The 13420-nt window shown below is 48.0% G+C and overlaps 6 protein-coding genes across 6 annotated transcripts; 4 read left to right on the top strand and 2 right to left on the bottom strand.

Moving 5' to 3' along the window:
- Positions 1-372: 372 nt before the first annotated feature.
- On the top strand, positions 373-2063 carry F5891DRAFT_1166449 (uncharacterized protein; the record flags this gene model as incomplete). Its single annotated transcript, XM_041365428.1, has 5 exons — positions 373-464; positions 544-920; positions 976-1032; positions 1088-1441; positions 1501-2063. 5 exons carry the CDS (start codon positions 373-375, stop codon positions 1623-1625), a joined length of 1005 nt encoding a protein of 334 aa, XP_041218863.1. The 3' UTR covers positions 1626-2063.
- A 1414-nt stretch (positions 2064-3477) lies between these two features.
- F5891DRAFT_1067172 (uncharacterized protein) lies at positions 3478-4224 on the bottom strand. Its single transcript, XM_041363149.1, has 3 exons — positions 4156-4224; positions 3980-4105; positions 3478-3926 (listed from the first exon to the last, which is right to left on the bottom strand). Exons 1-3 carry the CDS (start codon positions 4192-4194, stop codon positions 3828-3830), a joined length of 264 nt encoding a protein of 87 aa, XP_041218862.1. The 5' UTR covers positions 4195-4224; the 3' UTR covers positions 3478-3827.
- An 18-nt stretch (positions 4225-4242) lies between these two features.
- Positions 4243-5382, top strand: F5891DRAFT_963230 (uncharacterized protein; the record flags this gene model as incomplete). The annotated part of the gene is made up of 2 exons (XM_041375978.1): positions 4243-4773; positions 4864-5382. 2 exons carry the CDS (start codon positions 4243-4245, stop codon positions 5380-5382), a joined length of 1050 nt encoding a protein of 349 aa, XP_041218861.1.
- Positions 5383-5423: 41 nt separating this feature from the next.
- Positions 5424-7463, bottom strand: F5891DRAFT_963251 (uncharacterized protein; the record flags this gene model as incomplete). Its single annotated transcript, XM_041375980.1, has 7 exons — positions 5424-5500; positions 5550-5916; positions 5967-6090; positions 6150-6632; positions 6687-6974; positions 7024-7094; positions 7152-7463. 7 exons carry the CDS (start codon positions 7461-7463, stop codon positions 5424-5426), a joined length of 1722 nt encoding a protein of 573 aa, XP_041218860.1.
- A 355-nt stretch (positions 7464-7818) lies between these two features.
- F5891DRAFT_1196613 (tRNA-specific 2-thiouridylase) lies at positions 7819-9272 on the top strand (the record flags this gene model as incomplete). The annotated part of the gene is made up of 8 exons (XM_041368331.1): positions 7819-7869; positions 7922-8059; positions 8111-8208; positions 8261-8337; positions 8393-8659; positions 8710-8893; positions 8945-9100; positions 9149-9272. The coding sequence occupies 8 exons, from the start codon at positions 7819-7821 to the stop codon at positions 9270-9272; spliced, it is 1095 nt and encodes a 364-aa protein (XP_041218859.1).
- A 1273-nt stretch (positions 9273-10545) lies between these two features.
- F5891DRAFT_1067164 (histidine phosphatase superfamily) lies at positions 10546-12677 on the top strand. The gene is made up of 9 exons (XM_041363148.1): positions 10546-10724; positions 10775-11174; positions 11225-11313; positions 11375-11393; positions 11449-11728; positions 11782-11857; positions 11978-12184; positions 12231-12232; positions 12349-12677. Exons 1-9 carry the CDS (start codon positions 10553-10555, stop codon positions 12646-12648), a joined length of 1545 nt encoding a protein of 514 aa, XP_041218858.1. The 5' UTR covers positions 10546-10552; the 3' UTR covers positions 12649-12677.
- Positions 12678-13420: the final 743 nt, after the last annotated feature.

Below are 13420 nucleotides of genomic sequence, written 5' to 3'. Positions count from 1 at the left end.
CGGCAGATAACTACTCTCTGCAGTCAATAACTAACTTCAAGTTAATTGCAGTAATGATGGGCGCGTCGGACGCCAAAGGTAGACACGTTCAACGTGACATGTGTCAGGTTTCACAAGTGAAATCAGGCTTTTTCCAGTGGCATCTGAGCCATATACGGTGATCATGGGACTTCTGCCGCTCACTGGGTCTTCAAAGCTTCAACGTTAACCAAGTGTCGTTTCGTCTCCGAGTCAGTTCTCGCATTTCGAGTGAAGCGATTTGAACGTGGACGCCGTGGCCGTAATTGAAGTTAGTAGCTTACTAATAAAAGCATGATTAAGATTGGTTGTAATTTAGACAATCGACCATGAGCTTAAGGTGGCAAACCTTCAATGACTACCACAAACGAAGTCAAGGTCCCCTTCTTCAAGAAGGGAAAATCTCGACCAGCAACCTCGCGAAAAAGATCGGATTCTCCCCTCCCGTGGATCAGCGCCGATACCGTCTTCATCCAAGTCTGCGGTGGTTCTTCCTTCCCGCAAACCAACTGGCAATTTTCTGAGCGCTGGCACGAAACGTACTGCCGCACAACGAAGGGAGGATGAAATGGACGATCCAGACTTTGTGGAACGTGATGGTCCTGCTGTGAAGTGGACCGCAGCCGGCTCACACACTAACGCAGCACTTGAGATACTAGCTGGTGACGAAGCCGCAGAGCTACTTGCAAAACGTCAGAAGAAAGAGAAAGCAGACAGAGGTGAAGAGGAAGAGGAAATACCTGATGATGGGCTGTATAGGGGCCAGAATGCTTATCGAAGTCACCTGAAAAAAAGTCAGGAAATACCCAAAGCTATGCGTGTTGGTCCTCAGCGAGGTACTAGCACCATTCGCACCGTAACCATTGTCGATTATCAGCCAGATGTTTGCAAAGACTACAAAGGTTCGTAAGTTTTTTCTCCGACGGATACGGATGCTAAAACGGTCGTCCCAATCAGAAACGGGATACTGCGGTTTTGGTGACACTTGCAAATTCTTGCACGACCGTGGCACATGTATGTTTGCATAGCCTCTATGCTTAAAAAAACTAAAGACAGATACTTTGGACAGATCTTGCTGGTTGGCAATTGGATAAACTCGCTGAAACCCCGCGGAAACAAGTTGAGGATGTGTCAGACTCCGATTCTGACAACGAGGACATACCTTTTGCTTGTCTCATCTGCCGCAAACCATATACAGATCCAGTGGTCACGCGGTGCGGGCATTATTATTGTTCGGCCTGCGCAATCAAGCGCTATGCCAAAACTCCAAAGTGCTTAGCATGCGGCGCCCCCACGGGTGGAATATTCAACCGTGCCGACCAAATCATAGACAAATTGAACAAGAAACGCGCAGAAAAAGATGACATTCCTGGGGTCAAAATTGAGGGCTTGGTTGATAACGCAAGCAGAGACAGTGACTCAGGTGATGATGATAATGATTGAGATCCATGTCAATTCATGGATTATTCATACGTGCATCAGCGCGTGCCGCGTTCTTTGTGAACCTACCACCAGAATTGACATTCATATTTTTTCATCCGTCAACGTGGGCCGCTATCACTTGTGGTTCCTTCCTACGTGAATCTTCTGCTAAGCTATTTCGCTAGGTTTCTGATGGAACAGACGTTTCATGACATTGAACTTGTTTTTCAGGTCCCGGAAGCGGATCCGCAATGTCGCGAGACGGTTTCCTGAAAAAAAAACATGTTGTACTATGTCACTCAGCACCGAGCTTTCACCATCGACGGATTCACGCCCGCGTTGTTTCCTGTGCTCTTCACAGTGACCCGCAGGTATCCCTGTCGGCGGTAATACCCCGGTTCCATTGTGTTGATACCCGCATGGAAACCCGTACCTGCACTGCAGGTATGGGTGTGGGTACGACTGCCCACACCCGCGGGTTTACCCATGCAGTTCCTAGGCTAAGCTGCTGCGCGCCCCGCACTTGCTTTCATACTGCCGCGATACCTAGTACTACTAATATCATGCATTGTTGTAGCGCATCGTTTCTCGTCATATCAATCCGTGCATGCTACTGTGCTACATTATATGGTGTGATAAGATTTTATCTGAATGAAAAACTCATGTCGGAGGAGGAGATCGTGATTTCTCTGCCTGTCTCAAGGAGAATATGTATTTTTATGTTGCAGGCCAAGGAAGCAGAAACAGCCTTTGATGGCCTCTTTGCTGAGCCTCCGAGTGCAGAAGTCGAAGCCCTTCAATAGCAATGCCACCCCCGACTCGGAGCGCCTCCAAAAGCCTGACCTCTCAGACGTGCGTGAGTATCTTTTGGCTACTGGGTTGTGCTTATTTCTTTGTTTGTCTTGCAGCAACGATCTCGGCAAGAAAATGACGCTTGAGATCACTTTCGCTACGAAAGGGATGACCTCTACTATGAAACATACTATCCCGTAGTTCGGAATCAAGTACCCTCGCTTTTGGTAAAGCACACTGTGGCTGCGGATGGGAACCTCATTAGTGCTTTAATTTACGTCAGGTTGCAGGTTGCAGACTCCTATCTACTCTGCGATTCACAGCACGGACACGAACCATCATGCAGCTTGAAGGTGACCAAACCACGCTGACTGGGGAGTTTCCTCCTCCATTTCTCTGCAAGTCTTGCCTTCGTTGTGCCTTTATCTCGATCGGCAGCTCACGAACAACTTGCCTAGACCCCTGAGACGGGAGTTGATGGGTCGCGCACAAAACCAGTATATTCAGGACCTTGTCCTTGATGTGACTACCGTTTTATCCTTGTTTTCACATGGTCTAATTAAGAAGATTTGTGGACGTGGTGGACCAATTCGCGCTTGTAACGGCGCTCTTCTTCAGGGACGTTTAGTACCAGCAATAAAGTTAAGACTACGTGGAAACTGATCTTTAGTGCCTGCTACATCACCAAGAGAATGAGATTTTGCTCGGTACCATCGATACCCTGTGACCTGGATTCAGGAGAAGATTTGTGCGCAATTGCACAGAACACAATCTGGAACCTCAAATTTAACGATTCCACCGGAGAGTACACAAAACCAAGATGCCAAACTGAGTTGCCCGATAGCTACCAGTGTTTGAGGTTAGGACCTCGTTATTCTCGGTTTCGTAACATCCTGACTCTGAGTCCCAACAGCCTGATACGGCTGTTTGTCTTGTATCACGTCGTCCGACTCTCGTGTGATAGCTATATCGTGTCGAGTCGTCTGTGTTTTGGATATCACCAGATTGCGTTGGTCTTTCATTGGGCCATCATTTCAACTTCTTGATAATTTGATGGCTATCGCATTGGTGCTCTGCACTGTGCAGTCCACAAATACCTCAGAGAACCGTACGCTGCGACATCTCTCGAGAACAGGCAAAGCCTCTCGGATATAACGTCAGCGTCATTCTAATCGAATGTTGAATGCACATTAACATGCTTTTCTAGCTGGGAAATCAGCACTTGATGATGAATGGCTTGTTGACAAACGAAGTATGGGTCATTGCGGTGATATGTGCATCCACATAGGACTCATTACTTTGATGTTGGATAACCGAAAGTGCGAGTTATCTTTGAGTTTCAGGGGGTATAGGTAGCAAGAAATTGGTGATCAATAACCAAACGGTTTCGAGATCAACTAATGGTGACCTTTGAATTTTGTGTAGAAAGTCGACGTTTACTGGCATGGTCTGGTTGTTCTGTTAGCTATAAATGTGACTGAAAATCCGTCGTTTCATCTGCTTGTTGTTCTTCCTTTCTGAGGTATCGATTGCATGGACGAGAAAAGTAGTGATATTGAGAAAAAGGGGCGGCAAGCTTTCGTTTGAGAGTCCCATCAGCTCGCAACGAGCGCACGAAGGGCTTTTTCGAGCTCGCCCCCGCTTTCCAAGAGCGCCTTCTCGGCATGCGATCTAGGAATGCCTAGTTCATTTACCTGCAAAAGCCCAGTGGATGAGTTATGCACTAGATGTAGACTGTAACACGCACGATGAGATCGACGTCCTCTCGTTTCAGGACAACAACATCCTTGGAGGACTTGGTGGGTTTGAGCGTCATGACTTGCCGCAAGCTCTCTTCGAGCTTAGTTTTGGAGTATTGGTAGCCATCATTGAACTAAAGTTGGGGTGAGCGTGATCATGAGGGTAGTGAAAACAGTCACTGACAGCCGCGAGGACTTCTGCCTCTCCCCGTCCGTTATTCATGTGGTATTGCTGTAAAGGAGTATCGGAGTATGCCGACGCCTGTTATTCATGTCCATCGAACTGGAATGGCAAAAGCTAAATTCATCACTGGCGACCACCCTCATTGACATCCTCAACAGACAATTAACGACAACTCAAAGACCATCCTTCATCGGTCCTGTCGAAATCTCCTCGCTCGACTTTGGTACCGTCCCTCCAGACATCGAGCTCGTCGACCTTCGTGATATATACCGCGATTTCCTGGACGACTCTGATTCTGACTCCAATTCTGAGCCAGATCATGATAATGTGAAAGTAACGGAGGGTGCAGGGGATGATGAAGACGGGTTTGAGTGGGTGTCAAGGAAGGGGGCACGCCGGGGGATCGCGGAGGAAGGTCTGGCATATCATCATCTACCACCACACATTCGTTACGGGCGCAGTCCATCCGTGGATTTGTTTGCGTCTACGCCTGCATTGCATGCCGGTTCGCCGAGAGACGTGTGGGGCGGGGGCGCTATGCATGTGAGCATGCCTAGCTTGGGCGAATTTAGGCCGACGACGAGCAGCTTGTCGATACCATCGTTTGATCCTAGTTCTGTCTATGATTCGATGCCGCGCGCGTCTATGACGCCAGATAAGTCTTCTCCTTCTCCACAAAATCCTCCGTCTTCACGCCAGGAACCAGAGCCAGCTCCAACCTCTCCGCCCGATAATCCAGATCTTCAGCTGCATCTCTACCTCAATTGGCACTCCAATCTCCGGCTCACGCTCACGACATCCTTATTGATCAATTACCCTTCCCCGTCGTTCATGTCCCTTCCGATCAAGCTTTCAGTGACAGGGTTGGTGTTCACGGGAGAGGTGGCTGTCGCGTACGAGGGTTCGCGTGGCCGAGTGCACTTGTGCATACTCGATGAATTGGATCCCTATGGTCCTGCGTGCAAACGTCCACGAAGCCAATCCAGCACCCCTCCTGAAATGGACGAAGACAACGGAAAACGCGACGGAAAACCTTTGCCAATTGGCCAGCGCCTCCTCCCGTCTATCTTGATCGAGAGTGAGATTGGCCAGGCGGACAAACATGTCCTTAAAAACGTGACGCGAGTCGAGAGGTTCATTCAAGATGTCATACGGAATACGGTGGAGGAGGAACTCGTGTTTCCGAATTTTCATACATTGATCATTGGCGACCAAGGACGCTCGTAAAAACGATAATGTAATGTACAACCATAGTGTAACTGTATATGTTATAGTAGTGATTTGCTCATGTAAGGACCGTCGAGCTCGTAGCCCAGTTTGCGGTAATAATCTCGAGTACCGACACCTGTGGAGAAGGTGAGTGCAAGCTTCCCCTTGTAAACAAAAAGTCGGACCTGATATGACGGCGAGCTTCATACTCCCATGTTCCTCCCGTGCTATTCGTTCTGCTTCTTCCATGAGCAGTGTCCCAAACCCCTGATGTTGGAACTTCGTTGGGTCGCGCCCGTGTACTGGAACCGCAGTGCCATACACATGGAGCTCACGGACGATACTCGACCCTCCCGCTGCACCTTCCTTGCGCACAAGCTCAGGTCGGAAGGTACCTTCCTCGGAACACTTCCGTAGACGAAGAAGCCCAATCAAGATGTCTTGCTCTGGGTCCTCGTAAGAAAGGAAGGTCTCCCACCCACCATTGGCCGCATAATCTCGTCTGAGGAGCTCGACAGATTCCGGTCGTACTTTGTGGTGTATTTCGTGTATCTGTATAAACATCAGTATCCGAGTCACATATTTCAGGACGCCGCACGCACTCCAACTTCGCGATACCGCACATCCCTGCATTCTGCGCCGAAATCTTTCATTCGATTGAGGGCTAACTCTCGTAGATTGCCCGAGTTTTCACAACCACTCGTAACCAGCGGCAATGGAATATCCCTATGTAAAACAGTTGTGTTATAATCATGTTGTTTCACGTCAATTTACATGAGACGCACCTTTGTACACGATATACTCGCGTCCACGGAGGCACGAGCGCCAATATCCGAGCAACAACATCCACCAAGACATTCGGTGTATAATTCTTGTACTTGCCCGTCCGCCAAAGCTCATACAAGCCCGTCCCTCGAATGACTAGAGTAGGATATATCTTTAATCCATCACTCCTAAATGCTGGATTCTCAAAATACTCCTTGAACTGTTCAAGATCCCGCTCCAGACCCACATTCGGGAGATCAGGCATCATATGGGCAACGACTTTGAACCCCGCATCTTTCGCCATGTGAAAGGACTCGGAGACTGCACGCACAGTATGTCCACGATTTGTGTCTCGGGCAACGTCCTCGTATACTGATTGGACGCCGATTTCGAGGCGCGTGCAACCGTAGCGGAGCATCTGTGATAGATGGGGCCTCAAGCAGTAGTCTGGTCGCGTCTCTATGGTTATCCCGATTGCCTTTGACTTGCTCTGTTCCGAGTATCTATACGAGGCATAAATATCCTGCTGTTTGAAACCTAAATAGAGCAGTATTTACCGTACCGCTTCATCAACATCGGTGCCCGTGAAGCCAGATAGAGCGTTATGTAGCTGTGCGACGAATTTTGCGCGGTAGTCCTCTGGCATGCTCATGAAAGTACCACCCATAATTATGAATTCCACCTTGTCGACACTATGACCAAGGGCTTTTAGCTGTTCGACACGACCTCGCGTCTGTTCGTATGGGTCATAGCGCGCACGGATGGCGCGCATACTTGTTGGTTCGTACCCAGTGTAACTTTGCGTGCTGTAATCAAAATCAGAATCCGGTCCACCTGGGCAGTATCTGTACAGGGATGAGGAACATAGTATAAAGACAACAAAGTGGAACGTACACGCAAATGTTCCCTGTCATAGCGATGTGAGGACATCGATGCGGTTTGCACATCACTGCTACCACAGCGATCTATGAGGAACCATCAGATCCAACGGGTCTTGTGGGAAGTAGAAAAGAGTTACATACACCACTGGCCGTTCTTATAGGCCTTGCACGAAGTTTAGGCAAAAGAGCCTTTTTATATTCGTCCGGTATGGCGCTGATGATATCTACCAGCCTCGGCACGCCCCCGAAGCCATATTTCTTAGAGATCTTTGCGCGGAGTTCATTCAGCGAGACTGTTTGGTTAGAATCGTGGGCTTTGATTAATTCTGCGGCGATTCCTGACGTGACACGAAGGAGGATCTCGGCCTGGGAGGGGCCTTGCCGAGATTGTGAGTTGGTGGATGAAAGTGAGTGTGCGATGAGTGTACCTTCGGTTTTTGACCCTTGAACCATTTATAGGCTATCAATTTGGTTGCAAGAAATAATGCGTGTCCTGTTCCTTTCTGTGAGTTTGCTTGTCGTACAATCCGATCTTGAAGAGTAGGTGTATCTAGGAACTGCCGAATCTCGATGTGACTAATACCTCGGGTCACACATGTGTCACGCGCTATTCCGTTGTCACGCTTTGACTCGCCGACGCTAAGCTATGTTTCGACAATGTCGTTTTTCACGACTGCAAAAGTTACAGATTCGTTCCTATTATGACTCCCGGACACATGTTCCGAGAAAAGGCGACAAGGGTGAGCTATATTATCCTGCGCTCGCAGCAATAAATTCCTCATTGATTTCACGCCCAGTTGTCGTTGCAATGTCCGGAGGAGTGGATTCCTCAGTCACCGCAAAATTACTAACGGACAAAGTAAGCATCATGTATCATACTGTTACAACTGACAGATTCTCTGTACCGGCAGGATTATGACCTATCAGCAGTGTTCATGCGCAATTGGGATACACGCGACGAGTCTGGTTCAGATCATGGATGCGAGTGGGAGAAAGACTGGGAAGATGTCAGACGCGTGTGCGGGGTGCTCGATATACCTTGTAAAATGGTATGTTTTATTGATTCACTTTTGCAAGCTTCTAACTTTGTTTACTCGAAGGTGGATCTCTCCCGTGAGTACTGGACGCGGGTATTCGAACCCTCCTTGAAGTCCTGGGAGAGCGGTATCACGCCCAATCCTGACGTGTGGTGTAATAAGTGAGTTGTTTGATATCTATTGCTAAGTATTTTGTTCTTAATCTTGGGTCAGAGAAGTCAAATTTGGCGCATTGCTGGACCACCTGACCGAGGATCCTGGGCTTTCGAACACCCCATGGCTTGCAACTGGTACTTAATATGTTTTCTATCTGTGCTCGATTCAACTCACCTGCTATGCGTGTAGGCCACTACGCAAATAAAGATTGGAAATACCATAACGGCGTTCCGCGACCAAGACTTCTTCGTCCTCGCGACGTCACAAAGGACCAGACATATTATCTGTCTTCTGTCCCTGAACGTAGCCTTTCCCGTGCTATTTTTCCTCTAGGATCCATAAAAAAGACAGAAGTCAGAGAGCTCGCTGTGAAGTGGAACTTACCAACGGCTGCCAGACAAGAAAGCATGGGCATATGTTTCGTGGGGGAGAAACTTAAATTTAATGATTTCATATGTGAGCTCAGATTTCGTGCCTAGCATCATCCGCTGAACCTTCTAGCTCAGCTCAATATATACCACCTAAGCCTGGGCCGATCATCGATCTGGAAACAGGACTCCAGGTGGGCGAACATGCGGGGCCGTGGAATTTCACTATTGGCCAGGGCGCTAAAGTGAGGGGTCTCAAAGAGAAGACCTTTGTTGTGAAGAAAGACATCCCAAAGAATATAATATACGTCGTACCTGGAACGTCAGTATTCTCATATCCTCCTTAGAATCACCTACGATTGTTAATTTACAGAGATCATTCAGCGTTATACGCACAATCCCTGACCATTCGCGATTGGACGTGGATATGGGCCGACAGCCCACCAATAGAGCTCATGCGTCCTGGGGGCCTCAAAGCACGTATAAAATTCCGACATGTGATGTCTGACATAGGCTGCTCAGTGTACTCGTGAGTCCAGCCATCATTTTGTCGTTCACAATCAGTTAATTAGGTCAGTGACAACGATTGCATTCGCATCGACTTCGATGAGCCGCAAAAGGCCATTGCACCAGGACAAGTTGCAACGATTTACATTGAAGACTGGTGTTTAGGATGCGGTACAATTGTGGAAGTAGCTTAGGTGCCGCATTGTATTTCAGATGTCATAAAACGACGAGCTCAACAGGTAATGATGTTCGTACCTGATTTTTGATGCAAATTTTCACGTTTGATCTAGCTTAGATTATTGCGATAGGGCTTTTCGTGGAATCCAGTCGCCTGAGTATCTGTGTACAGCTGCCACTTCCGCTTCTACTTGCAAAGTAAACCTGTCTTGTACTCGGGCACAGCACCGATGGGTTCCACACTTTACTCAGCATAATTTCCCTCCTGCGAGCATCGTCCAATTCGACACCAGCGCATCAGACTAGTACTCTTTGACCTCGTACAAGCGATCCGTTCACTTTCGGACGTCTGAAGAGATGTCTGTGCACTACATTTGCTGTTGTCTTTTCCTCTTCCTATCTTACAAATAGCGTTCGAATGTCTCGCCGACATTTTAATCTTCAAAGTGCGGTGTGCAGCTGTCGTGAGCGAACGAATCTGTGCGCAGGACCGCCGCAGGTCGAGCACGGCTTTCTGGAGTGTCAGTCTTTGTCATCAGTTGAATGTCGTGGCGTAAGTAAAAACTGTTTGCGATTTGCGGTTCAGCCAGAACGGTACTGGCATGGGGGGAGGGGGGGAGGTAATGCGAGGCAGGCAATGTATTTCTCAGATACCGGAAAAGAAGGGTCATTTTTCAGTATCTCGGTATGTATACAGTATATAAGCACTAGTATGCGGGTGGCGTTGATGTCACTTTTGAATTATTATACATAATGCCTACTGGCTCGTTCCTCGTCGTAAAAATTACATGGGTATGATATTGCTACATGCTCTGCACGCATAATCATAGCACCATTTTCAATTACACTTTGTGGACAGCGAGCTACAGGTGAATTCAGTAAAATGTCACACTGACGTCACGTGATGAACTAGAGTATGCCAGTGAACACTATATATATATTACATAGTACTACAGTACTACTATGTAGTAGTCACTTGTGAATAATCGTCGGCGGGAGTACGTAGAATCTCTAGCTTCTCATGGGCTGGATTACCGGTCCACGTCACTCCCGAGTCCCGAATTCATTCGCGTCACCAGACGAATAAGGTACACTTCGTTTCAACTCGTTTTTGTCGAATTGTGAGTTGCCCTGGTGCTCGGGTCCCAAACGAAAACAACATTTTAATTAGCGAGCATGTCTACGGCGTCCTGTTCGCTTGCTGTTCGGTATCAACTTGCATTATAATTACGTATGTCATTTGCTATAAAATATGGAACTCGAGTGCTGCTGATCTGTCTAACTAAGTTTTCAAGCCATGCTTGCTACCGTTCTGTTGCTTGCTCTGCCGTTCTGCGTTGCAGAGTCAGCATCCAGTTATGCAGGATCAACCGTCGCTGATTCTTATCCTCCCCCCGGTGCTACCAACACTGCCGTGGACGCTTACTTCCCGGATGCATCTCAAGTCGGTTATGCAGGTCCAACGCCTAGTCAGTGTTAATGCTAATTGTATTTCCTGTGTTCTAATCCAAAAAAATAGCTGGTGCTGAACCTGCAGCTATTGTTACTGCCGTCCCGTTCTCTAAGGTCGAAAACATATTTCCCTTGTCGAGGCCGAACTCGGCAGACGGCGCAGACAGCACTTTCAATGTGACACGTCACTGGGGCAACTTGTCGCCCATGTACTCCGTGGAGTCGTTTGGTCTTCCTAACGCATCCCCCATTATCCCAGAAGGGTGTGGCCTCAATGCAGTGCATCTCTTGATGCGCCACGGCGCTCGCTATCCGACTTCTGACGGCGGAATTGCTCATTTCGCCGCTGACATTCATGCTGCTGCAGTGAAAGAGGGCTTCAATGCCACTGCTGATTTGAAATTCTTGGCAACCTGGACATATAAGCTGGGCGCGGAGATTTTGACACCTTTCGGCCGCGAATCGCTGTACGTTCGCTCTCATTTGCGATGCTGCCACTGACGCTCTCCTTCGTCAGCTTTAGCAACGGGGTTGCCTTTCGCTACAGATACGGCCAGTTGCTTAATGGCTTCACGGACCTTCCAGTATTCCGCACTACTTCTGAAGGTTTGTTTGCATCGAACGTTTATTTCATGATGCGCTCTGATGGTTTGCTTATGTCATATAGATCGCATGGTGGATTCTGCGTAAGCAATTCATTCATATTTTTGCGTGTGCTGCGCCTCATGATACTATTCGTAGCCTGAACTTTGCTGCAGGCTTTTTTGACGTCAGAACTTACGAGACCGACTATCACCAGGAGATCATCATCGAGGAGAACAACTTCAACAACACCCTCGCCCCTTATGATGTGTGCCCCAACGAGAATTCGGTGGATATCGGTTATTTCGGTGGCACCCAGGCTAGTAAATGGGCAAATATCTATCTCGAAGATGCTCAAACGCGCTTGCAACCAATGCTCCAAGGATTTAATTTGACCATCTCACGGTTGGTTTACATGCAGCAATTGTGCGCTTATGAGGTAATTTTACCCTTTTTACAATCTTGATGGATCTTGTTCCTGACATCCTGCAGACTGTGGCCCTCGGATATTCCAAGTTTTGCGACCTTTTCACTGAGGAAGAATGGGAAGGATTCGAGTACTACAATGGTATGTTCCCTCAAATGATCCATGCTGAGCTCGGTGGTGATCTCTATTTGCAGATCTTGGTGAGCACATTGAGTGGTAAACTTGCAGCCTGAGCGACTAATGACTTCGTGGTGCACAAAGAGTTCTGGTACAGCTGTGGACCAGGCAATCCAACATCAGCAGCGCAGGGCCTTGGCTACGTTCAGGAGCTAGTGTCTCGTCTCACTCACACTCCCATCAATGTCTGGAATAGCAGCACCAACAGCACTCTTGACTCGAGCAACATCACATTCCCTCTCAATCAACCTATATATGTGGACGCTACCCATGACGTGGTCATTTCCAATAGTATGTTGCCACTTTCCAATGCAAGACTACTGACGAAAGGGCTCAGTCGTCACTGCTCTGAACTTTACTAGTCTAGCTGCGACTGGTCCTCTGCCAACCGACCACATACCCCCTCACCGTGTACGCATTCTCATGAACCACCGCTTGTCTCTATTTCTGACGAGTCACATCAGTCTTACATTTCTAGCCAGATCGCACCTTTTGCCAGCCAGCTTGTAGCGCAGGTGATCAGTTGCCCAGCCTCGGAGGAACCCACTCATATCCGGTTCCTTCTGAACGATGGTGTGGTGCCACTGACGGGCATCCATGGTTGCATGGAAGATTCGAACGGTCTTTGCGCGCTGCCCAGCTTTATCAGCGGAATGCATGAACGAATTGGGGAAATCAACTACGCGCATGATTGCTTCGCCAATTATACCATGCCCGATCCTGACAACATCATTGATGGAAGATACCCTAGTTGAAAGGATTAATGAGTATTTGGTCGTATGTATCCATCAGTTGCCACCTTTTGGAGAATGTTAATGATGTCGGAAAAAGGTGAACGACGCGCATTTCCAGCTAATCCATTTTTCACGGACATATTTTGTTATTACATATAACAAGCAATTCGCTCGCCTTCGGACGGTTCAGTCGTATCATACATTGTCATCATCTCGAACTGCTTTACAGCAGTAACGAAGAGTAATCTATGTTCTCCATCTCCCTTTCTTCATCCGTGACACCTGAATGTTGTAACTGTTCCATACCCTGAACAGTGCTATGTCAGTGAACCGTGTGCGAACGCATCGGTACGAAGGTCGAGTACAGCACGTCGGAGGGTGAGTCCTTGGCAGCCGTTGAACGTCATCGCATATACAGACCGTAAAAAGTGATGCGAGGCACGTCTAAACAATCAACTTCGCCTATTTGTGGAATCTGCACTTCGGCGAAACGTTGGTGCAGAGCACGCGCGCATTTGATACGTTAGTAACCCCTTCTCCATTGACATATTTCGTTGTACTGTCCAAACTTGTAATCGCGGAATTTATTGACTCACGGTGCAGTGGCCAGGAGAGTATGCAATGGAGCGAAGGTGCGATTTTCAAGAGCCAACTTTGATACTCGCAGGAACGAGAACCTCATTCTCCCTCAGCCCGACTTGGAGGTGCAATCACCACAGCCAACCAGTATCAAGTGATAAATTCGTTGCATTCATGTCTTCACTTATCAGTACAAGATGAATGTAAGAAGAGA

Source organism: Suillus fuscotomentosus, assembly GCF_016647785.1.
Source record: "Suillus fuscotomentosus strain FC203 chromosome Unknown F5891scaffold_103, whole genome shotgun sequence".
Classification (NCBI taxonomy): domain Eukaryota; kingdom Fungi; phylum Basidiomycota; class Agaricomycetes; order Boletales; family Suillaceae; genus Suillus; species Suillus fuscotomentosus.
Note: the sequence above shows the minus strand (reverse complement) of the source record. Positions and strands in the feature narration are given on the sequence as shown.

What these genes read in the sequence shown, in the direction of transcription:
- F5891DRAFT_1067164 (XM_041363148.1), top strand. Translation starts at nt 10,553, where the DNA reads ATGCTTGCTACCGTTCTGTTGCTTGCTCTGCCGTTCTGCGTTGCAGAG. An exon ending in CCTTTCGGCCGCGAATCGCT is followed by an intron (nt 11,175 to 11,224) that starts GTACGTTCGCTC and finishes CTCCTTCGTCAG; the next exon opens with CTTTAGCAACGGGGTTGCCT. An exon ending in AGCAATTGTGCGCTTATGAG is followed by an intron (nt 11,729 to 11,781) that starts GTAATTTTACCC and finishes GACATCCTGCAG; the next exon opens with ACTGTGGCCCTCGGATATTC.
- F5891DRAFT_1067172 (XM_041363149.1), bottom strand. Translation starts at nt 4,194, where the DNA reads ATGAATAACGGACGGGGAGAGGCAGAAGTCCTCGCGGCT. An exon ending in AGGCAGAAGTCCTCGCGGCT is followed by an intron (nt 4,106 to 4,155) that starts GTCAGTGACTGT and finishes CCCCAACTTTAG; the next exon opens with TTCAATGATGGCTACCAATA. An exon ending in GAGAGGACGTCGATCTCATC is followed by an intron (nt 3,927 to 3,979) that starts GTGCGTGTTACA and finishes GGGCTTTTGCAG; the next exon opens with GTAAATGAACTAGGCATTCC.